Source organism: Monodelphis domestica, chromosome 2 (genome assembly GCF_027887165.1).
Source record: "Monodelphis domestica isolate mMonDom1 chromosome 2, mMonDom1.pri, whole genome shotgun sequence".
NCBI classification, from domain to species: Eukaryota; Metazoa; Chordata; class Mammalia; order Didelphimorphia; family Didelphidae; genus Monodelphis; species Monodelphis domestica.
The window spans coordinates 76,819,908-76,845,183 of record NC_077228.1 but is presented as its reverse complement, the minus strand read 5'-3'; the positions used below and the strand labels follow the sequence as shown (position 1 = coordinate 76,845,183).

Below are 25,276 nucleotides of genomic sequence, written 5' to 3'. Positions count from 1 at the left end.
AAAGATAAAGGTAGGGTGGGGGAAAATTGGTAAAAGCTGTCTCCTTCCATGTCCCATTAAGCCTGGCTGCAGTTACTGGGTCCCATTTCAACCTTCCCAATAGGCCAGAAGGTTCAAAATGGAAGCTACACATTCCAAAAATTGACTGAGCTACTAAAATGGTGATAGTAATCCAGGGATCACCTGGGATATGACTCTAGAGCTAAAAAGAACCTCAAAAACCATCTAGTTCAATTCTCTCATGAGGAAACTGGAGGAAATTTAGTGACTTGCCCAAGGTCACCTACATAGTAAGCCTCAGAGAAAGGATTTAGCCCCAGGCACTCTGACTCCAGTGTTAATGCTCTGTGAAATGGGTCTATATATATCACAAATAATTCTTATAAATAAATTGCTTTATACATATATAAATTACTTAATAGACCTTAAAGCACTATATAAATGCAAGCTATTATTCTTAATACTGAGCTGGGCATTTTTAACTTGGGAAAAAAGTTTTATTGATGCCTTTTGTCTTTACATCAGTCATTTCTGGAATTATTCCCATCTCCATCTCCCTTGAAAGTTAAATCTTCCTTTTAACAGTGAAGCAAAAACGCCAGATCCTTTGACTACATTGAATATTACACACAATAGTCTGTTCTCTTAGTTGTGGGTTGTTCCTCTTCCCTTCTGCACTGTTCTCCGGGACCATATTTGTTTTTCGATGTGTGTGAAAGTGGTTGTTTTGGGACAAAACAGAAACATTCACAACCGGCACACACGCACACATGTACCCAAAGTATGTGCCTCCTCTGGGACAATTGTCTCTGATTAGTTTCTGCCTCTGCCCAAGTAAAGAAAGCTCTTGATTCTCTAGAGCGCTTAAAGGTTTGGCAGGTTGTGGAAGGCTCATTCTCCCCATCTTATACCTACAGACTAACGCCACCTTCCTCCTCGTCTCTCCTCCTCTGAAACTACAGTGTCAAATGACTGGCGTGGCTACTGGTCACAGCAGACAGATACTAAGGCAAAGACTAGGGCTTAAGGGACACCAATGGTGTCAGTTCTCTGGCAACTTACCTACCTCAGGAGGAAGAAGAAACCAGGAGGAAGGCAAAAGGAGAGATTCCCCAACCCGAGAGAGAAATTGAGAGTGAAGCCCAGTGGCAGGGGAGCTGGCATCAAGAAGCCATCACTTTCCGCCCTGCTTTCACGACCCGATGTTTCTCGATGAGCAGATGGCTGGGAGATGGCATCGTCACAAGCAATTTTCCCCTCCACCAACTCTATAGCAAGGAAACAATAACACTGCTCTCTGCCAGCGCTGGCATCGTCTGAGCCAGCCCAGAAGGCTAAACCCCCTTCCTTCCCCTCTCTGCCATTCACACCATCCTTCCTCACTGCAAATGCTACCAGCTAGATCTACTGAGGCAGATCAGACTCAGGAGTAACAGGGTGTCAGGGCTCTATTACCTCTCTATAAGGGAACAGGATGGCACCACTCACTCCCCCCTCCCCGAGATCCCTTTCAGAGGCAACCCGAGGCCCAGGTTTTGTGTCTCTGCCCTTCCATGCTCTTCCCTACACTGCTAGCCTGACATCCATCATCCATTGAGGGGAGGAAGGTACCATCTGGCCCCTATTTAAAGTGCTATTCAGCAGTGGGCTCTACCAGAGGGGCCCGGCACTGGGCTCATTGTTCTCTGCCAGCTTTTTGGAACTGGCTATTGTCTGATTTCTAATGAACTTTTCTGCAATTAGGAAACCAAAGGGAGGGAGGGTCAGGCACATTTGGTTCCTTGCCAAGTTAGCAAGTTTGCCAATGTTTCTGCCCACTAGCACCATGGATGGGGACAAGCTTCAGAGTTGTGATGGGCTGGATCACCTCTGCAAAGCATAACAGAAAGGGACTAGACTTCTGGTCCTTGGCACAGCTGGTTGTTGGTGCCTTCTTTGTGCAGGAAAGGGGGGCAAAGATTGAATTGGTAGGGGGGAAGGAGGGGTGAGCTGATGAAATACTCACACGGGGACCCTGGATCTGGAGCCATTTCTGGTCAGGAGGTAACAAGAAGGGAAGGTGGTGACATCAAATTTCTTTACTATTTCCTCCTGTACATCTAAGACCCTTCGCACTTTGATGCCATGGTACTGAGACAGGTCCAATTCCACCTGCAAAGATCAATGGATTTGTTGAAAGGATAGGCATTAAAGAAAATGAGCTAGGGGACAGTAAATCTCTGGCTCCAATACTCCCAGGATGACAGCTCAAAAGGGACCTCAACAACCATCTAGTCTGTCTCTCATTTTATAAAAGAGAGAATTGAGGCCCAATTTTGATCCTATGGGTGTGATGATTTGAACTCAAGTCCTGACTCCAAACCAATTCTCAGGGCTAGATGGTTGGAGCTATAATTAACGTAGGGTAAAGCTTCTCAGACCTTTCACTTCATGACCATTGCCATGAGTAACACCAACCAGGAAATCCACGGACCAATTACCCTATACTCCTCCCCACTTGAAAACTGGGGGGAAAAAACCAATCCTTTAAAAGCAGTGCCCTTTGACACACCCTACCACCATTTCCTGTGGTCACTGCCTGGCCTACTGTCATGTCAAGGGGCCAAGGGATGGTCATGGAGAAAGGTCCAGGGGATGGAGCCATTGGCCTCTCACCTGGCAGTGAACATAGGTACCCGGATCCCGTCTCTCCTTCTTCCCATCCCTGCTGTTCCTATACCTTCGGGGTCAGTCACTGCACAGCCAATGACTGCACAGAATTTCTCAACTGCAAATTTTCAGTGAGGGGAATCCCTCAAAGTCAACAATTAGAGGCTTATAGCTTTGGAGGTAGAAGGCATCTCTGAGGTCATCTTCCTCACTTTACACATAAGGAAACTGAGGTCCATTGAAATAAAGGTCACACAGGTGACAGAGCCAAGAGTAGAACTGGGGCTTCAGATTCTAAATCCACCACTCCTTGCATTGCACAGCAGCAGAATTCTCTTTCCCCTTTTCCCCTATTTCTTTTGGGTTCTCTGGGGGTCGATCTGGAAACCTCACCCAAAGCACCAATCTCTGAATATTAAATTAGTTCATGAATAACAAGGGCTATAAAGACTATATAAGAATCAATGAAAAAGAGGAGGTAGGTGGCAGAGATAGAGTGCAGAGTCTGATGCCAGGAAGACCCAAGTTCAAATTTAGCCTCAGACATTTATCAGCTATGAGACCATGGGCTAATGACTTAACCCTGTTTGCCTCAGTTTCCTCATCTATAAAATTAGCTAAAGAACAAAAATGACAAACCACTTCAGTATCTTTGCCAAGAAAACCCCAAATGGGGTCGTGAAGAGTCAGACATGACTGAAAAACAAATAAACAATATGAGAGAGAGAGAGAGAGAGAGAGAGAGAGAGAGAGAGAGGTGATATGCTGAAAAAAATCTTAGGAGAGAGGCAGCCAATGGGTACTACCAAGGTTTCAAACTTGCTTCTTGTGCATGGACACTCTGCCAAACCAAATTAAAATGTAATGGGGGGGGGGGGGGGGGCAGCTGGGTAGCTCAGTGGATTGAGAGCCAGGCCTAGAGATGGGAGGTCCTAGGTTCAAATCTGGCCTCAGACACTTCCCAGTTATGTGACCCTGGGCAAGTCACTTGACCCCCATTGCCTAGCCCTTACCGCTCTTCTGCCTTGGAGCCAATACAAAGTATTGACTCCAAGACGGAAGGTAAGGGTTTTAAAAAAAAAATGTAATGGGGAAGAGGCAGTTAGGTGGCTCAGTGGATTTAGAACCAAGCCTAGAGACAGGAGGTCCTGGGTTCAAATCTGACCTCAGATACTTCCTAGCTATGTGACCCTAGGGCAAATCACTTAACTCCCATTGCCTAGCCTTTGCTGTTCTTCTGCAGGCACTTAACCCCCATTGCCTAGCCCTTACCACTCTTCTGTCTTGGAACCAATATACTGATTCTAAAATGGAAGTCAAGGGTTTTTAAAAATATATATAATGGGGATATATCCAGCAAAATTACAATATGACACAGATAATGCTAATTTGCAGTCTTCTGAGTCAATATTCAGCCCACAGGGATTCATTTTTATTTGAGTCTAACACCACTGGTATATTAGAGAGCTAGCATTTGCTGGAAGACCTAAGATCAATTCTTACTTCTGGCACTTTCTGGCTATGTGACCCTTGGCAAAGCACTCGACACCCCCTGGGTACCATGTTCTCAGGCAATACTCTAAGGCTCCGAGTTGCAGAGGAGGTGCCAGTCTGCATTGGTAGAAGGAATTTCTTTACCAGGAGTTTCTTAATACTAATAAAACCACAGGTCTGGTCTCCCTTCACCCCACTGCCCCCCAAATCTGAAGCCCTGGATTCCAGTCCCCACTGTGCTGCTCATTTTTTATGTAGCCTTAGGTAAGTTGGGTCACCGGGGCTCAGTTTCCTCGTCTATCAAATGAGGATGTAGGGAAAGCTGCTTTTAAAAATCCATTCCTTTTCTGTGATTCTGTAGCATAGAGGAGGGTTACAAGGTAACTGATGCCAACCATTCATGTAGTACCTATCTCTTCCAGCAGGTGTCCCCATAGTTAAGGGAGCGAATTCTACTCCAACTCCCTTCACCAAAAAAACCCCAACAAAATCAAAATGGCAACAAGTGCCACATTTCCATTTCCACCTGGTTCCTCAGGTAGTTACAGGTGGCCTTACCTCCCTACCCACATAGGAGTATTTCTTCTCAAAGATCAGGGCCAGGTAGTCATCAGGGTTTCTCAAGAAGAAATTATTAATCTCCTCCAACCTGAAAGAGATAACATGGGCTGTAGCCATTGCAAAGAGGTGCCAATGCCAGTGCCAAGAACAGCTGACTCCCCATGCGTGTATGAGACAATTATGATGACACAGGACTCCGAGAATGGCCATAAAAACCTCCCTGATAATCCTCCCCCAGGGCTCTGCCAGAGGCATCCTTTGCCAGCTCACCCCAGGCTTCTAAAGCATGGGGAAGAGAAGGAGACAAGCATTCATATAAGTGCCTACTGTGTGCCAGGCACTGTGCTAGGCTCTTTCTACTAAGATTTACTGAAATTACCTTTTTTTTAAATCCTTACTTTTTGTCTTAGTAAGAACTCTAAGGCAGAAGGGCAAGGGCTAGGCAAACAGGGATAAGTGATTTGTCCATCAGGAAGTGTCTGAAGCAAGATTTGAACCCAGGTCCTCTTGACTCTATAAGAATACATATAGCTCTATCAGTACTACTGATAGAGCTATACGTATCCTTATAGATAGTTATATGTTTTATATATAACTAGCCACCCCTATCAATATTAATTTCATTTGAGTATCTTCACAACCCGGTGAGGTACGTGCTATTTTACAACTGAGGCAAATATGCCCAAGGTGATACAGCTAGGAAATGTCTGAGGTCAGATCTGAATTCAAGTTTTCCTGATTCCAGGTGCAGTTATCTATCCACTAGGGATCACCAGTAGGTATCAGAAGGGGAAAAAAAAAATGGGCATTTTGGTTCTTAGTGGGAAGGGAAGTCCTTACTCTCAAAGCCTTTGGAACTGGCTCTGATTACACAAAAGTACCTCTCTACCTCCTTTCTGAGAGTCAAGGATTCAGCTCTCTGGAGCCTTCAGAGGACTGATAACAAAACTTGCTACTTAATTCCTAACAGAGATATGGCGGACTCAAGGTGCAGAATCAAGCATGCGTTATTAGGCATGGCCAATGCGGGCATTTGCTTTGCTTGACTGAATAGTCATTACAAGAGGTTTTCTTTTTCCTTTTTCTTTTCCAATGGGGACATGGGAGAGAGAAAAAGCAATGTTTATAAATCAGGAGAAATGGTTCAAATAAAAAGAACTGGATATGAAAGGAAAAAGAAAAACCAATCAGAAGAGTTCATTCATTCGGTCCGAATTGGAGATTCAGTTTTTTTTAAAAAGGGAAGGATATCTGCCATCCAGCATGTCTGTTTTTAGGTCCATGCTGTGTACTCAGTAAGCAAAAGACATCAAAAGTCTTGAGATGTGGGCCTCTTTTATAATTAAAAAGAGGCATCCCAGAAGGGCAGCATGATAAGCTTCTTGAGAGTTTAGAGATGTTGTTTTTGCCCTTGTACTCCTGGTGCCTGACACTTAGCAGGTACCTAATAAATCCTGGTTGAGTTTAATCGAATTAGCTGTGGGGAGAGCTTAGGTAGTTTCCTGGAGAAAAGACAACAACCCAATTATCAGAATCCCATGGACATGTTACATTCTTTTGTTTTTTTTAAACCCTTACTTTCTGTCTCATAATCAATACTAAGTATCAATCCCAAAGCAGAAGAGTGGTCAGGGTTAGGCAGTGGGGGTTAGGTGACTTGCCCAGGGACACACAGTTTGAAAGTTCCAGTTTTAAACCCAAAGACCTCCTGTCTCCAGGCCTAAAACTCTATCTACTGTGCTACCTAGCTGCCCCTACCTACTGAATTCTAATCTTGTTCTACCACTCATGCCCTAGAAAGATCCATCATTAGATCTCTGTGTTCTCTCATCTGTAAAAATAATCCAAAATTCTCCTGGAAGAGAACTATAAGGAACTAGTAATTAATGAGTGTAGAGTGCTTTTAAGTCATAAATTAGTTGAGGTAATAGGTAGTTCACTTACTCCTGCCAGCTCAGAATGTGTCTGTAGAGGCTCCATCAATCCCTGATAATTAAGACTTGGCTCTACTTTCCTGGGACGAAAGAAATAGCATAGTAGTGTGTCTTGATCACCCTTGTACCAAGCCCTGATGCTACCAATCCTTTGGGAAAGCCTGGGCAAGAGAGAAATACCACCTGTTTTCCTTTAAGACAAACCCCCAATAAAACCAGGCTGCCTATCAGAGAGAGGATTCATCAGTGACTCTAAATGACAATGGATACCATGTGATGAACTCTACCACTCCCAAAACAGTCAACAGTCAGTCTACAAACATTTATTAAGGGACAGCTAGGTGGTTCAGTGGATAGAGAGCCAGGCCTAGAGAAAAGATGTTCTGGCTTCAGACACTTCCTAGCTGTGTGACCCTGGGCAAGTCACTTAACCCCCATTACCTAGCCTTTACTGCTCTTCTGCCTTGGAACCAAGACTTAGTATTGATTCTAAGACAGATGGTAAGGACTTAAAAAAAAACCCATTTATTAAATGCTTAGTATGTTCCAGGCACTTTGCTGAGTATTGGAAGCAAAAGGCTTCCTTCCCAAGAAACAGAGCAGTGGTATTCTCTCTTTCTTTGTTCTTCAAGGGTTTTACCCTAGCACATTCTCTCTTTCCATACCTGACTAAATAAATGCCCTGGATCCCAAATAATTTTGACTTTTTCTCTCCTGTCCCCTAGCAGAGTGCTCAGCACACAGGATGCCTTTGATAAAGAGGATGTCAGCATTGAAGACTTGAAGGAACCTTAGAAGTCATCTTTCATTTTACAGATGTTTGTTGAATGAATAAATAGATGGATGGATGGATGAATGAATGAATCATGTGAAAATTTATTGAATATACAGTAAGACTATTAAAGCCATGCCAAGAAAAGAGCGAAGAGTTACTGAGATCCGCAGGCATCCCAACTGCCTTCTCCTCTGTCCCATCCCTATCACAGAGAAGTCTGTCTGTGGCTCCCAGCCCCTTAGATTTTATGTCAGGGCTCTGGTGAATGTCTATATTTATAGAATAAGAGGTAGAAAAAGATCTGTGAGAGGTGGGTAAATATATGCTTACCCTGTAAGAGGAGGACCAGCCTGAGGGAGATTGCGAGAGTAACAGAGCAGTGCCATTTGCCTTGCCTTGAGCCATCCCCATTCTCCCACCCATTCTATCTTTGTGAATAGGATAACATCAACAAGTAGAACCCAAATACCTGATTGGTGCCAATGGGGGACAAGATGGGGGCCACCTTCCACCATGATGTGACTCCAGGCCATCAATGAGCATCTGCTGAAGATCTTCAACGCTTTTCCCAAATACTGCAGAAGAATTGGACAGTTGGACAAATTAACTCCAGAATACCAATCCTCAGTAGAAGAGATGATGGAAACGCCTCACAACCTCATCACAACCTATCTTTCCAGCCTTAAGACCCATTTACTCCCCTGCCTGTATGCTGTGGACTAGCCAAAAATGGCCTTCTTTCTCTTCTTCACAGACAACACTCCATCACTCATCTCTATCCCTTTGCAGTGGCTGTGACTTTCAAGTGTGGAGTGTACTCCTTCCTCATCACTGCCCCTCTTGGAATCCCTTGTTTCCTTGTTAATTCTTGTTGAATAATACTTTCTACATCAGGGGTTCTAAGTCTGAGGTCTGTAAACTAAATTTAAAAAATTTTATTTCAATTGGTTTCCTTTGTAATTTTACTTCATACATTTAAAAATATTCTGAAGGGTGGCTAGGTGGCCTGGTGGATAGAGAGTCAAGCCTAGAGTTGGAAGGACCTAGGTTCAAATCTGGCCTCAGATTCCTAGCTGTGTGGCCCTGGGAAAGTCACTTAAACTCCAATTGCCTAACCCTTACTGCTCTTCTGCCTTAGAATCAATATTTAGTCTTGCTTCTAAGACAGAAGGTAAAGGTTTTCTATAGGCTTCACCAGACTATCAAAGGGATCCAAAATACAAAAGAAAAGGTTAAAAACCTCTGCTTGACATGATTCTCCCAGTTATAAATGCCAACCCTTCCCCAAATTTCCCTTGGGTCTACATTTTTTGTATAACGTATTTGTGCATATGCTCTTACCCAACGGAACACAAGTTTCCCAAGGATAGGGGCTCTTTCAATTTTGCCTTTGTATCCTTAGCACTAAAAACAGTCTGATGCATAGCAGATGATTAATGAAGACTTGTTGATTGAAGGGAACTTGTACTAAGCAATGACTCCTTGCTAGACTTAGAAACCCCCTAGAATTCTTTGGCTGACTGGGCTAGCACCTGCACTATTGCCCCAATGAGGGGAGAAGATGCATGTCCATGTCTTTCCCAAAATCAGAAGTGTTGAGTTACGTATTCGTAAAAGGTCATAGAGCCATTGGGCCCTTGACTTGGGCCACAATGACCTAAACTCTTATGACTTGGGTCATAGAAGCCTAAACCAAATAAGGAGATCCCCAAGTTTCTGAGGAACCTCAATCCATTCCTCAGAAAGCAAGAAGAGTGGGGAATGCCTACTTCCCACTCAGCATCAAAGAAATTATGTCTTTCTTTAGGAAGAAAAACCTTCCTTACTTAAAGGATACTCTGTGATTGCTTATCATTTGATTACCAGGAACTTATTCTAGCAAAAGAGCCCCTTCTTATATCTGAGGATGAGACAAAAAATCCAGAACCTCTTCAGGGCCAGATCTCCCTGCCAGTGATCACCATGATATCTGGGAAGGACACCTCCTACAGGCTAATGAGAATTTGATCTTTAATCCCCCTCCTCTCTTACCCTACTTGAAACTTTATTGTTTGAATTCTTCAAAGGACAACTCTAGGGACCTGAAGACAGAAGGTCCTGGGTTCAAGTCTGACTTCAGACACTTCCTAGTTGTGTCACACACACACACACACACACACACACACACACACACACACACACACACACACACAGCAAGTCACTTAATCCCCTTTGCCTAGTCTTTGCCATTCTTCTGCCTTGGAACCAATACATAGTATTGATTCTAAGATGGAAGATAAGGATTTAAAAAAAAAAAGAACAATTCTCCAATGCCTGGGAGCTATACCATCTCATCACCACAAAGAAAGACAGTGATATGAGATGGGGAAATGGTAGGAGTTAAAAAGAACATTGAAAATCCCTGAACAGGTTAGACAGATTTAAGAAGATGCCAAAGGGGTGAGGGGTACAACTATGGATTGAAAGCCAGATCTAGAGGCAGGAGGTCCTGGGTTCAAGTCAGACATCAGATACGTCCTAGCTATAGGATCTTGGACAAGTCACTTAATCCCCTTTGCCTAGTCTTTGCCATTCTTCTGCCTTGAAACCAATATACAGTATTGATTCCAACATGGAAGGTAAGGGTTAAAATAAAGAAAAAAGAAGCCACAGATACATACCTGACATCTCTTTTCCAGTAGAAGAATTATTTGAGAAGGCTTTAAAAAACTAAAAGAAAAAACACAAAACACCCATGATTTAGTATCACTTTAGACTCTGGCATCCTCCTTCACCACCATTACCCCAACAATATCCAATACGAAAATCACTATTTTACATTTACACATAAGTTTGTGGTTTACAGTGTCTTCACAAATACTATCTCATTTGATTCTTAAAACCCTGTGAGGTACAAATATTATTATACCCATCTTCCAGCAGAGGAAACTAGAGGTCTTAGAGGTCAAACTATTTGTCTATGATTACACAGAAAAGTAAATGAGGCAAAACCTGAATCCAGGTTCTCAGGGACATAGGATCATAATGCTGGAAAAGATCCAAGAATTCATTTATTCCACCCTTCTCATCACACAGATGAGAAAGCCAGGTGAGATAAGTGCTTTGCTCAAGGTAATATAGGTGGTAAGGGACAGGGGTGAGATTTGAACCATCTTCCTTTCACATTGAATCCAGGACTCCAGGACTGTTTTCAGTATTGTTATCATTCCGAAGTACTTAGGTTGACAAACATGGGTATTAACTTCCCTATAAAGTGGACTAGGTAAAATTCCATGATGCTGAACTTAACTAAGTTCTACTTCTTCCTTAAACATATATATGCATGCACACACACACACACACATATACACATACACACCCCATCACCACCACTACCACTATATACAAGTCACCCTACAGATCACTGAACAAAATGGAAACCTTCCCTTGGAGTAGTCTAACCACCCCAGAATCACTCCTTACCCTCAAAAAACCAGATTAGAAAACTCAAAGTTTTCTCTATCCAGCTGCCATGGACTCAAGTAAAGAGTAGCACCAAGAGTCAATGCATAAAGTGAACAGTTGAGAGGGCAACAGAAGAGTGGAGAAGAGTCTAAATCAGTGCCAGGAAACAAAGATGTACCAATATAATGCATGGCTTCCAACTATATGCTTGTCCAATAGTGACTTATTCATCCCTATGCTCTCTTGGTACGAGAAGAAAACAACAATAACACCTTGCCAGAGGGTCAAGTAGTTGCTCTGGTTTCTGTCAATCCTTCTCTGCCATCGAGAGAAGATATGATAGCATGTGGAGAGTAATGGAGACCATGGCAGAGAAGGGGTGAGCTGGGTTAGGGGTGCAATTGGGAAGGAGCCTCTTCCTAAGGGATGGTCTGGGAAACTGCTTTCTCCACCTTTGCTGCAGCTTGTTTTTTGCTTTAGTGTTCTTATTGCCTGTGGTATGAGACACAGAGCACAAGCTATATCCACCTTTATACTTTTCTAGCTGCCAGTCCTGCCTTCTAGACAGCATCTTTGCAATCCAGGCAGAGATCTCCATGTTATGGGACCTGACATTTCCCCTGATGCCTCTATGGAATTTTAGTCAGACAATTAATAGAATCGCCTATTAAGAAGCAAATGATACTTACCTTCTTCCACCAGGAATAAAGTTTGAATAAAGTTAGAGAACAACAACTCTGAAAAGTAGCCAAGGGACATAACCACCAATCCCTCATCCTCTTGTATGCAGGATCCTTTCACTTACTTTACTGAAATCAGCAATATCAAACCTTCACTCTCTTATCCTCACACTTGAAAATATCTGTTCTCAGCCTTCCTCTATTCCTTTACTCTTTATCTTTCTTGTTTTTCTTTCCATTTACACTATAGTAGTAATTGTGTATACTGTTTTCCTGGTTTTGATTACTTTACTTTGTATCAGTTCACAAAAGTCTTTCCCTGCTGCTCTGGATTCCTTGACTTATACTGGTATTAGGAGTTTCCTCATCTGAGAATTCCCTATACTAATGATATCACAAGTCCAGTTCTTATCCCCATTCCCCCTATGTGAAAGACTCCCCAGATCTAGGCAGACCTAATATATCTCCTGAGTTCCATTCCTGAATGGTCATCTTCCCATTGGCCATTTTCAATTGGATGTCCTATAACTATACTCGATCAATCCAAAATGGTACTCTTCTCCCTAACTTTTTTCCCTCAAGAGCTCCACTATCCTTCCAGCCAGCCATGGTACTCAACTCTGGAATTATCCTGAATGCTTAGATTCCTCCATCCATCCACAATGCCACATCCCATCATTTCTACCTTAACACCTCCCAAATTCATCCCCTTCTCTCCAGTCATGTGGCTACCACCCTAGTTCTAGTCCTTTCACTATCCCAGTCATCCTCTTCTCAAAATCCACAATTTTTTTAGTCCTACTTTAAGCTCTCATCACTCTGGACTAGCAGTAGCAATGGGCTACTATGACCTCCCATGAACTACTATAGTACCATCTTAACTGTTCTTCCAACTCCAATCTTATACCACCTTCTCCACCACCCTATTCACTGTTGTCAGATTAATCTCCCTAATATCCAGATCTGATTAGGTCAATCTCCTAACCAAAAGACTGAAATGTCTCTCTATTACTTACCAAATAAACTCATTAGCTTGGTGTTCAAATATCTTTATGCTCTGTTCTCCTCAGTCAACCTTTCCAGGTCTATCCCTACTAGTCCCCACATGGACTACATTCTAACTAAGCTAGATTTTTCACCATTCTTGGAACACATCCTTTACTTCCCCACTCCTACTGCCTTTGCTCAAGATGTTCACTCTAAATCCTAAATCCTTCAAGATCTAGCTTAAATGTTACCTCCTGGGGATCCCTCTGAATGCACATAATCTCCCTTCTGAGTTTCAAAACATTTTTGATGCACACACATATGTACATTTTATTACTACATATTATAATTATATATTATATATGTTTTATTTATTCTTTCTCCATTAAGATTATAATCTCCTTGAAGCCAAAGGGTTTGCCTTACCTCTGTATTCCTTCATTCTGTGCCTTACACTTAAGAAGGTATACAACAGGAAACTAAGGAGGTGGCCATCTATTGAGGAATAGCTAAACAAATCATAGTATACAAATATCATGAAATAAGAAATGATGAAATGAGATGGTTCCAAGAGAAAAGTGGGAAGACCTATATGAACTGATGCAGAAAGTCAGGAAACAGCTTCTACAATAACATAAAGGAAAACATCTTGAAAGATGTGAGGACTCTGATCAATTCAATGACAAACCATTATTCCAGGGAATTGAAGATAAAGCATGATCCTTACCTCCTAACAAAGAAATAATGGAATCCAGATGCAAAATGAGACATTTAATTTTGGGCATAGTTAACTTGGGAATTTGCTTGGCTTGAGGCTTATACAGTTAGAATTTTCTTCTTTTTTGTTAAACTGATGGGGGGGAGAATCATTTGTTAATGGAAAAAATTAAATTAAAATGGTAGGTAATATTTATTGAATTGAAAAGAAGAATCCTTCTGCCCCTCCTTGTCACTATTTCCATAACTGGCCAACAAAGCAGCCATTTCCTTTGATCATCTCTCAGAGCCAAAGTGGGAATATTTTTAGAGTCAAGCCAAGCTACATTTTTGTTTCCAGGTTAAAGCACTTATTGTCGTTCAGGGGAGGTGTGCCCTGCCGGAGGAGAGCTACCTTGCCATCTTGCAAAGGGATAATTAAGACTTTAGGAATAAGTATTGTTCTCCTCAGAAAAAGGCTGCTTTCTTTTCCAATATCATCACCTCCTGCAAGGATATAATTTACTTTTTCTAACCCCCAACCTATTCCCTGGTACTCCCCAAGTCAATCCAACACAACAAATTCTGCCCATGGTAGGCACTTAATAAATGGTTGTTTTTTTTTTTAATTCAGAAAGCACAGGATACTAGCAAGTTCCCCACTATTAATTTGGACAATGGCCCCTTTCACAGATTTTTTAAAAAGGCTTCATTGATCAGGGGTTAAAGCCCTGGGCTTATAAACTAGGGGTCAAACTGAAATCTCACTGGGACCTCCTCACCTTCCGTAACTGAGAAGGAAAACAGTTACTGGAGGGAAAGCACTAAACCAGAAGTCCCCAGACCTAAATCTGAATCCTGACTTTGCTGCTGCTCACCTGTATGATCTTAGACACTTCTCTGGGTCTCAGTTTCCTCATCTGTAAAATGAAAAAGTTGGACTAAAAGACCTTACAGGTCTCTTTACATGAATGCATGTGAATATATCAGCTCAGTATATGTAAGCTCCTTTGAAGCCAAGGATGGTTTTTCATTTTGGAAACATGTCAAAGTCACATCCCCCTACTAGACTCCTGAAGGGCAAGAGTTATATTTCATCGTCTGCATTCCCCCATAGCACCCAGAACAGTACTCAGTACATTGGTCCTACTCAATTAGTATCAGTTTCTGAAATGCTTGTCACCAAAAAGGACTATTCTGCATCTGGGAGCCTGAAAGGGAAGGTGACAGAAAGAGTGAAGGGAAGGTATAGGATTGCTGGTCAACGACTCTATTACTCCAATTTTTCTGTCTGGTTTCTTTCCTAGACAATCCTTTTAGACTCTGGAGACCAAAACATCCTCTGCCCTTTTATTCTTTTGAGGTCTGGGAACTTCCAAAAATTGGCCAGCTTGAGTGGCTGTCAAAGAGCCGAAGTTCCCAGCTCCCCAAATAAGTCCCATCTGACAAGTTCCCATCCACATCATCTGGCAAACTGGCCCCTCCCTTCTTTGCTCCCTTTGTTTACCTCCAGTTGGGTATCAGCCCTGGGCCTGATGTAAGCCTGACACAGACCTGGAGTCCGCCCTAAGAGCTAGGTGTTTGCTAAACAGGCTGGGCTAGGTGGAAGCAGGAGCCCAAAAGGGATAGTGACACAGATGGCAGGAGTGCCCAGGGCTTTGCGTGTCCATGCCTCAGTCACCATGACACCACCTTCCTCTTGTCTTAACTAGACATACCCCTTAGGCCACTCAGACTTCCGCATTTTTTGAACAAGCTTGCTAGGAAAGTCCTGTTATTGTAACTCAGCCCAGCCCCATCTCAGATCAGAGCAGGGCATGCTCGTTGCTACTGTTGACTTTTCATTGGCCAGGATACTCCTCAGGAGCATCAAATCACCGTCATTTCCACCCTTCCAATATCCTCCAATCTCCCCTTGTGTTCTGGACTTACAGAAGTCGTACGTGTCACTTTGCACACAGAAACCTGGTTCTCAATGGCCCGTCCCACAACTTTCTACTGGAGCCCAGAAACTAAACAAAGGGTGGATGTCACCGAAAGAAACCAACCACCCACTCTCTGGCTTCCTCCATCACACACCTGTGGCTTTCCCATTTCATTCGGTGTGGAAAGTCAGCCAGAGAATCACAGTGTAAACCCAGGAGAAAGCATCAGTGCCAGGACATTAAGACCCTTCTGTCACCCCACCCCAGCACAACATCCAGACATAGGATGGAAGATTTAGATAGAAAGGATCCTTAGAAATTACTCTCTCACTTCACAGATGAAAAACCTGCCCAAGGCTACATAGGTGGTAAATATCTGAGGCAGGATTTGAACCCAGGTATCTGTCATTGCACCCTGCTCCTAGGTTTCTGATTCTAAAGCTTATAGAACAGCAACCAACTGCTCTAGAGAACTAGGTTAGGGACAGCTAGTTATCACAGAGGATAGAGCTTCAGACCTGGAGTTGGGAGGTCCTGGGTTCAAATCTGACCTCAGACACTTAGCTATATGCCCTGGGCAAATCACTTAACCCCCATTGCTTAGCCCTTGCCATTCTTCTGTCTTAGAATTGATACTAAAGCAGAAGGAAAGAGTTTTCTAAAGAAAAAAGAAAAAAAAGGATAGAACTAGATTGAGGACTTTCTGGTCCAGTAGAGGTGTGGTCTTTTGTAGAGGCAGAGGAATGGATTAGATGATCAACTAGGGTCCCTCCTAGTTCCAGGGATTGTGTGAACTGGACCCGCTTTTCTTGTAAATCAGGTGATTAAAGAAGTGACAATCCATTTTGATTCCTGAGGAATCAGCTGATGTGTTCAAGGCTGCAGCCCTCAACTGGTAAACTGGCTTTCCAAAAATGCCTAATTTGCTCCCAGAAATGATGCCCAGAGAGCCTCTAGATCTCAAAAACAAAAATGTTTTTTCTCCAAATACTCTTTTCCTCCCACTCTGGCTAGAATGGAAAGCACCTGGTGATAGATGAGTGAGCACCGTACATGGAGTCCTTCCTACCTTAGGAACGAACATTGGGCCATCAAATCAAATAGCCAGAACTCCAGTCTGTTCTCTGTGAGTGTGGGAACACTGAGCTTTACGGAGAACAGAGATTTAATAAAAGATTGTTGAATTTAATTGGAATGGCTTGAGCCATCATACTGAATATTTTGCAAACATGGGGATAGAGAAAAGAATGACTAGATTAAAAAACACCTTTAAGGGGCATCGAGATGGCATGCTAGATAGAGTACCAAGCCTGAAATCAGGAGGACCTGGGTTCAACTCTGGCCTCAGAAACTTCCTAGTGGTGTGACCCTGGGCAAGTCACTTAACCTCAATTGCCTAGCCCTTGCCACTCTTTTGTCTTAGAATTGATACTAAGAGAGGGCTCAAAAAAAAAATACCTCCTACAAATGCAGATCAGCACCTTCCCTACAACTTGTAGAGATGTATTAGAGAATAGTCTAGGGCACAGGGAAGTTGGGACCTGACCAAGGGAAACACAACCAGGATATATCAGAGGTGGGACTTGGATGCTGGTCTTTCCAGCTCTGAGACTATCTCGTTCACGACTGCACCATATTTTATTTGAAAATATACACATAGGGGGTAGCTAGGTGGCTCAGGAGATTGACAATTGGATCTAAAGATAGGAGATTCTGGGTTCAAATCTGACCCCAGACACTTCCTAGCTCTGTGACCTGCGGGGAGTCATGTAACCCCCAATTGCCTAGACCTTACTTTTGTTCTATTTTGAAACTGATACTTAGGTATTGATTCTTAGGAAGGTAAGGTTTATATACTTTTTTTCTTATATAAAAAAGAAAAGGAAAGAAAGAAAATATTTCTATTTTAAAAATTGAGTCAGGAAGATTCATCTTCCTCAGTTCAAATCTGGCTCTAGACACTTACCAGCTACGTGATCTTGGGCAAGTCACTTAACTCTGTTTGCCTCAGTTTTCTCATCTGTAAAATGGGCTGGAAAAGGCAATGGCAAACCACTCCAGTATCTTTGCCAAGAACACCCCAAACGGGGTCATGAAGAGTTGGACATGACTGAAAACAACTGAACAACAACATAAAAAAATAAAATAAAAAGGTGTCCTCTGACTTCAAATTGGATAAAACTGTTTTGGAAAACCTTCCTCCTTGAGGCAGCCAAGCCTTTTGGTTAAATGAGGAACACAGAAATAGCAGTCCAGGACATGGATTCTTAACCTAGGGATAGATCCAATGTGTCTGTGAACTTGCATGGGAAATATATATCTATATCTACCAATATAATTGATTTCCATTGTAATCCTTATTTTGTTTTGTTCATTTAAAAACATTAAGAAAAGGGGTTCATAGGTTTCAACAGAATGCCAAAGGGACTGATAACAATAAAAATGTTAATTAGGATAATTTTATAAATGAGATGTAATAGAGATCAGGCCAGCTTGATTTCGAAAATTCGGGGGGAAATGATAGCTTTCTTCATGTATTTGAAGGCTGGCACATGGAAGAAGAATTCCTTATTCTGCTTGGCTCCAGAGGGTCAAACTAGAAGCGAAGAACGCCACTGGCAGAGATGATGGTTTGGGCTCAATGTAAGGAAAAATTTCCCCCAAACTGTGAAGGATTACATGTGTACAGGCTATTATATACAAATATTATTATTTATATAGCCTAAGGGAGCAATAACAACATTGAAGAGGAAGTCTGGTTTTTCAGCACAAATAAAAAATGAGCCCAAAATATTCCATCTCAAAATGACTCTAGCAGGTTTCAGCTTCTTCCGTTTCCCTAGGCTCATTGGTTACAGTTAAATCTCATGGCTTGCTGTCTTGGGAGATGGGAGCCTGTAGTCCTATCATGGCCTAAGGTACCAGAGGAGACAAAGTCCTGAGATATGGGGCTCTACAAAACCCCGGGTACTAAACAATGACCTCAAATGTGGTAGGTGGTTCAGTGGATAGAGTACAAGGTCTAGAGCTAAAAGGACCTGGGTTCAAATATGGCTTCAGATACTTCCCAGCTCTGCGACCCTAGGCAAGTCTCTTAACCCCAGTTGCCTAGCCCTTACCACTCTTCTGCCTTGAAACTCATACTTTTTTCTATTCTAAGCCAAAAGGTAAGGGTTTTAATTTCTTTTTTAAACATGGTAGGTGCCCTTTGACTCTCAAAGCAAGAATTAAAGCCCTCAAGAGACAAAAGGAAAGTCACATTGAAAAGAGTTTAAAAAAAAAACAAGAACAGAATTTTCAGGTCTTTGCTACCTGAATTAAAAAAAAAAAAATAGGGTGTTTTGGGGGAGTTGAAGTCAGAAGGGGAGACAAGCAGAGTGGTTCTGGGCTGCTTGGGCTCTGAGAAACACTGAGTCTAAAGGCATCCTGTTATTGGAAACCATGCCTTGCCTTTCAATTCCAAATGTATTTCCTGATTAACCTTAGTGGCCAAAGAGGAAACCTCTCTTGCAATAAGTCATTCTTGGGTCCAAAAGAAACAAGGAAAGCCTATTTATATAAGCAGGGATGGTTGGGGGGATGTGTAGACATTTTTTTGTCTCAAATTGAAAGAAAACAATTTAGAGAATAATCAGAACCAGACCATTAAGGGAATATCACTGTTTTGTGACTATGAGGAGATTTCCACTGAAGTATCTTAGCTTGCTGGGAAGATTTTAATTAAGTGGTAGATGCCCCAAGGGGGCAGATTGGCTAATAGGATCACTAGAGGGTTCCTGCCAGGGCTGGGCAACCCTCAAGCACGATGGGTCCATTGCCCAGGATCCTCCCCTCTGCTTTCTCTGGAAGGGAGCTCTTCTTAAACCCTACCAGTTACATTAAGCATCTCTATGAAAGGGGAGGGAGACACACCTGAGGCAAAGTCGAGGATGATGATTTATGAGGTACTTCTAGTAGTGGTTAAGCACTTTTCTGGGGGCTGGCTAGGGTAGATAAATAGAGGTCTACAGTGCTGTGTTTCCAATTTGATTGATTATGCATACAAAGTTCTTGGCAAACACTACCGGGTTCCAGCAATGTTAGCTATTATCATGATTGTCATCTTAATACTATTATTCTCTTACGGTTAATGTTTTGAGATATTTTGCAAAGACAGATAAATGACTGCTTTTTGGAACTGAATAAAAGTATTGGGATGGAAGGTCATCTTTTGTAAGTTCACTGAAGGCAACTCTGGGACAACTCCAGTAGCCTGCAGGAGATCTGGGATGAAATGTCATGCTGTTCTCATATGGTTATGATATCTTCCAAAACATCTCTATACTTGGAGAATTGTTCTTCTTGTGTAATTTAGAGATTATGGTTACTCAGTACAGTGATAGCTATTAAAAATGTTGTTCTCAAATTTTCATAGATAAGTGTTATGCCCAAATGACTGTGGACAGATTTGGACTATGTCTGGTTTCTGGACAACTGATGCACAGAATTCAAGGATATTTTGAGGTCTGTATTTATATTACAAGACCTCATCATCTATTAACTTATGAAACGCAACCAACTTCGAATGTATAATTCTGACCATTAGGCAATGTCTTGCTATATTTAGTAGATGCTAAATATTTGCAGCCTATAATGATATAGTATCCAATTTCTATCATTCCCTTGAATAATCTGCATTTTTCCATAAACCTGGGCTCCTTTAGACTAACCTATTTGTAATTTCTGGTGGCAATGACCAGAAATATTCCCATTTCTGTAAACAAAGTCTCACGAGTTAGCCATTTGTTCAATGTTGCCTTCTTGACATATGCTCGAGTTCATGTGGATATTGCCCCCGGAGGCCTTTTTGAGTCTATTCTCAGATCTCTGGTTGGTTTTCTCCAGGCAATATGTTTTGCAAGACAGATTGCCTGGATGGAGGAGATCAAGATGTTTTTAAGTATAGTTTTGATCCATTGATTCTACTTGATCTTCAAGTTCCAGAACAAAGCCTTCCTTTGGTGTAAGTTTAGATTTTATAATCAACATATTTTTGGGGTTTTATGTCTTTAGAGGGAATTTCCACATGTTGCAGAAGCCACTTAATGGGAGAGGAGGTGTTTGGTTTTTGGTGAAACTATGTAACTTGGTGTCATCCAGTTTCAAATATTATTATTATTTGAGCTCTTCTGTAGTTTACTGAAAGCATCTTTGGGATATCTTTAGTAGAAGACAGGATGATCATGTATCTCATCTCATCCCATTTCACCTTATTGTATTGTTATTACATTATTTGTAGAATATTCACAGGCCCCCTGAGTCTTAATGAGACTGATTTCATGTCCATATAGTTTGACTTCTGAGTTAGATCCAGACCCATCTACTAGAAAAGGAATACTTGTTCTAGAGAGCCACATCAGATCTTTAAGCTAAAGGATCCAGAGAAAAGAGCCCTAGCAAGTCATGAGTTCTGACTTGACAAAAGCCTTCCAGGCTTATGACAAAACACTTATCTGGCCAAAAGTTCAGCTAGAACCCAGAATAAAGAAGGTCAGGTTTCCCTTTGGTGTTCAAGGTCCCATCCTTCTTAGATAAGAGATATGCCTTCTTATCAAAATTAGTTGCTTTTCCACTTCTAGCAAGCAAAGTCCAAAGGTAACCTTTCTGCTTTCTAGATAAATATCCTACAGGAAAAGAAGCACAGCTCAGAAGGTTTGGGTCTTCGGTCACTGAGTTCTATTGAATGGAACCAAATACAAGGAGACTCAGAACAGGGTCTGACGGAGGGATAAGAGGTTAAAAAGTGGTATTTCCATGACCTACTCATAGCCAGACTTTCCTTCTGATATCTCTCCCTCCATGGGGCATATCTCACCCCTCACATTTCAAGATCTTACCTTTACGGTGGGATAGGCAGTGATCCCAAAGTCTCGGCAGATTTCTGAATTCACTTCATCGGCACAGTCCAAGGCTGCTACATTCAGTACAGGTCTCCAGTCTGAAATGAAAAGCAGGAGGGCCAACAGTAAGCAGTCAACTTCACCCATCATATGCTGCCTCCCTGCCACCTCCCCTGCCCCAGTCCTCCTGTAACCTGAAGAACTGATGAGAAAATTCACTTCTTTAGAACTGAGGTGAAAATGACCTCTGAAGAAGGATCAGTCACTTCACAACTGACTGGCAATAGTGGAGGGATCCCCAAGACTGCTTGGCATGGAGGGAGAAGGGACCTTGGGTACAAGGGGCAGTAGGACTGTATAAATACTGCTGTCTTGTGGTTCTAGTTTGAGTTCTAATTTCTCCACAGCTCTCTGTGGATTTGCAGTAAGAAGGGGATTCTTTAGCCTCATTTCACCTGTGCAAAAGGAAGTGAGTGGAAAGGAAGGAGATATCTGAGTAAGGAAGGAAGAGTAGACAATGTGACTTATCCTGACCCTACAGGGACCATATAGTTTTCCTTACAGGGACAATCCAAGCACAGGGAAACCATTCTAGATGCATTCACAGAAATCAAGTGAGCCAGAGCAAAGGACTACCATGACAGTCCCCTCCTCGAGAAGTCTGGGGCTCCAATATGAACCAGGATTATGTTGGAGGAAACAGAGTCATAGTGAAGAATGAGGTACGAATCCCAGAGTTGTGAAGCTTCAGGGTTAGAGACTCTGGAAGTAGACTTGGCAGTTCCAAGTTGGCTGACTGCCTAATTCCTTATCCTTAGTTCCTTGGGAGGAGCTGCCTGAAATCTCCTATTTCATCAATTCCACCCACCCCCAAATCCTGGGTGGCCATGCACACTGTCAACAAAGATATTGCTTGGCAAACAGAAGCAGCCTAGGAAATACTTCATGGCTGATTGATCAACTGATGAGCTGTAGAGAGAACACATAGTGTGGTAGGCAGACCACAGTTCTCTAAATAAGGACTCCTTGGTCCTGAGCTCATGTCTAGCATTCCCGGAGCACCGATGTACCTAGAACTGTGTTAGGAAACAAGGAGAAGGCAGTCTCTGCCTTCAAGAAATGTATAATCTAGCTGGAGAGTCAATAGGCACACACTCATGTTGAGATATAAATTAATGTTATGATGAGATAGATTGTATATATGTAAAAGTAAGTAAAGTTTGGAGGAGTTCAGAAGAGAGAACAGTGAGTTCTGTAGAGGTTAGTAAAGGCTTACCAGTGAGGAAGTAGGACATAAGCTGGGTCTTAAAAGACAAATATTCAGAGAGGACTCAGAAAGGAATCTCAAGCAAGGGGAGGCAGCATGAACAAAGGAAATGTGGTGGGAATGAACATCACTTGTGTGGGGGAAACTCAGCCTTCCTAGGACCAAAGAATTTATGTTATAGGAAATATTGGGACACTGAATTGGTAGGGTAGGAGCCAGATTTTGGAGGTCCTTCAATGTCAGTTTAAAGAAGAGAAACTGGATCCCACTAGGTGATATGGAATCATGGTAGGTTCTAAAGCAGGGAAAGTGGCAGGCAAGCAGAAGGACTGCTTAAAAAAGGCTCACCTCCCCAGGGACTGGTTCAGAGACCCAAAGCATCAGAAGACTAGTAAGGGTTAGGGTAGCAACTCTGACAGAGGAAGCCATCCATCTAGTATCCATGAATACCTGGGGGGGGGGGGGGCAAACAGATGTACCCTGAATCTCTTCTCATACAAGATAGGGGTGGACACCAAGATTAAAAAAAAAATGGAGGTTTAAAGAAATCTATATAATATAATCATATTATAGCATTGTGTGAATTAGAAATGTGAAATCACAACTTCTTCAGGATCCCTCAGCCCAGTTCCATTACTTCCTCACTCGGTATAAAGCACTTTAAGGCTTACAAAGCCTTAAATTCTATGAGGGAAGCCGCTTATTATGTTTATTATTCTCATTTTACAGATAAGGAACTTGAAGATCAGACTTGAAAAAAATGATTTGCCCAAGTAGCAGAGATGGGATTCAAATCTACCTTCAGCTAAGTGATAGAGGAGATAGCATGTTGGAGTCAGGAAGACATGTTCAAATCCTGCCTCAGATACTTATTTGCTAGGCAAGTCATTTAACCCTGTTTGCCTCAGTTTCCTCAGTGGTAAAGTGGAGATAATAATAGCAACTACCTTCTGGCTTTTTGCAAAAATGAAATGTAAACTGACTGGCACATGGTAGGCACTTAATAAATTTATTTCCTCCCTTCCTCTTGCTCCATGACCAGTGGATACTCTCACCATGATATGACATCCCTCTTTTTGCTACTTGACTTCATCTAAAGAGTCCCATGAAGAGGGCAGCTGGGTAGCTCAGTGGATTGAGAGCCAGGCCTAGAGACGGGAGGTCCTGGGTTCAAATCTGACCTCAGCCACTTCCTAGCTGTGTGACCCTGGGCAAGTCACTTAACCCCCATTGCCTAGCCCTTACCACTCTTCTTAATAACTTATTAATAAGTTCTTATTAATAACTAATTGTTTAATGGCCAACATTGCCCTGCTGCAAGAGGACTGAGAATAAATCCGAGTAGATAAGGATAACCTAGGCTAAATTAATTTATGATTCTTTTACTTTCCAATATCCTCCCCCCCAAGAAGACAGATCTTTGCTTTAGAGTTACCTCCTAAGTCTGGCCAAAATAATAACAACAATAATACTACTATTAAAGGTAACATTTATATATAGCATTTTAATAATAATACTGATAATAATAATATCATAATATTGATGATAAAATAATAGCTAGCATTTATATGGGGCAGTTAGGGAGCCTAATGGATAGAGTGCTGGGCTTGGAAGCAGTAAGATTCATCTTCATGAGTTCAAATCCAGCCTCCCACGCTTACTAGCTATGTGACCCTGGGCAAGTCACTTAACCATGATTGCCTCAGTTCCCCTCTTGGTAAAATGAGCTAGAGAAGGAAATGGCAAACCATGCCAGCATCTTTGCCAAGAAAACCCCAAATGGGATCAGGAAGAGTCAGACTTGCTTGAAAAATGTCTGAACAAGAAAAATATAGTACTTTAAGGTTTGTAAAGCCCTTTCCATATGTCAGCAAGAGAAAGAAAGAGAGGTAGCAATTATAAGGAAACCCTAGCTCAAGGTAGAGATGGAGGCATGCCTTTATCCCCAAATTCCATCCAACCACTGTCTCAGTTTCCTCATCTTTAAAATGAGGATAATAATAGCACCTACCTCCCAGGGTTGTCTTGAAATTCAAATGGGATCATAATTATGAAACATTTAGCACGGTTCCTGGCACACAGTAAATGCTATATAAATGTTAGCTATTATTAGCTATTATTATCTGCCTCCTTAGGGAGGGACTAAACTCGCCACATCTGTGGTCACAGAGGCAGCTTACATTCATCCAAATGCCTCCCCTCACTGGTTTGCATCAATAATATTTATGGAACAGCTGTTCACACAGGGCATAGGGTTAAGTCAGGAAGTGAGGCTGGGAACATTTTTGCTCACCAGGAGGCAAACCCATGCTCCTTCCTCTCCTGAGCAATAGCCCTAGTCCCTGTGCTGACAGCTTAAATTGATACCCTGGGGCTTGCTGCAGGGGGAAAGCAGCTGGCTGGGGAGAAGGATACAGCTAATCAGGCAACAGACAAACTAGAAGCTGCTAATGCCACTTCCAGAGACTGTGACTACAGCCACAGGGCTGTTGATGATTTTTTGCCATGAACAGAGGACTCTCAAATATCTATGGCTCAATGAGTATCTCCCCAAGCCCCAATTTTTCATAAGTAAAATGAGGTTAACGTGAATATCAAGGACAGATGTGCAGGAGAAAAGTCATAAAAGGGAAACTAGAAGGGTTTCTTTGAAAATAGGGAGGGCTAATCCCATTTAATTCACTCTGGTGGTGAGGGTAACAAGGCAGCTGTGACTCAGTGGTTAAGAGCACTACACATGGATCTGGAGTAAGAACCAGGCCTAGAGATGGGAGGGTCCTAGGTTCAAATCTGGCCTCAGACACTTCCTAGATGTGTGATTCTGGACAAGCCACTTAATTCCAATTGCCTAGCCTTTACCATTCTTCTGCTTTGGAACCAATACACAATATTGATTCTGATTTAGAATGAAAGGGCTTAAAAAAAAAAAGAAGAGCACTGTGCCTGGAATTGGGAAGACCTGAGTTCAAATCTAGATTCAGACAA

The 25,276-nt window shown here is 42.2% G+C and overlaps 1 protein-coding gene across 2 annotated transcripts in view; it reads right to left on the bottom strand.

Annotated features, from left to right (window-relative positions):
- QSOX1 (quiescin sulfhydryl oxidase 1) overlaps window positions 1–25,276 on the bottom strand; it is a 58,073-nt gene that overhangs the window by 21,600 nt on the left and 11,197 nt on the right. For both annotated transcript variants that reach the window (XM_007480901.3, XM_001374361.4), the window contains exons 2-6: window positions 21,022–21,122; window positions 10,074–10,122; window positions 7,883–7,988; window positions 4,702–4,792; window positions 2,006–2,151 (exon numbers count right to left, since the gene is read on the bottom strand). In XM_007480901.3, coding sequence (XP_007480963.2) covers window positions 2,006–2,151; window positions 4,702–4,792; window positions 7,883–7,988; window positions 10,074–10,122; window positions 21,022–21,122 — 493 coding nt within the window. The remainder of the gene's footprint in view (window positions 1–2,005; window positions 2,152–4,701; window positions 4,793–7,882; window positions 7,989–10,073; window positions 10,123–21,021; window positions 21,123–25,276) is intronic.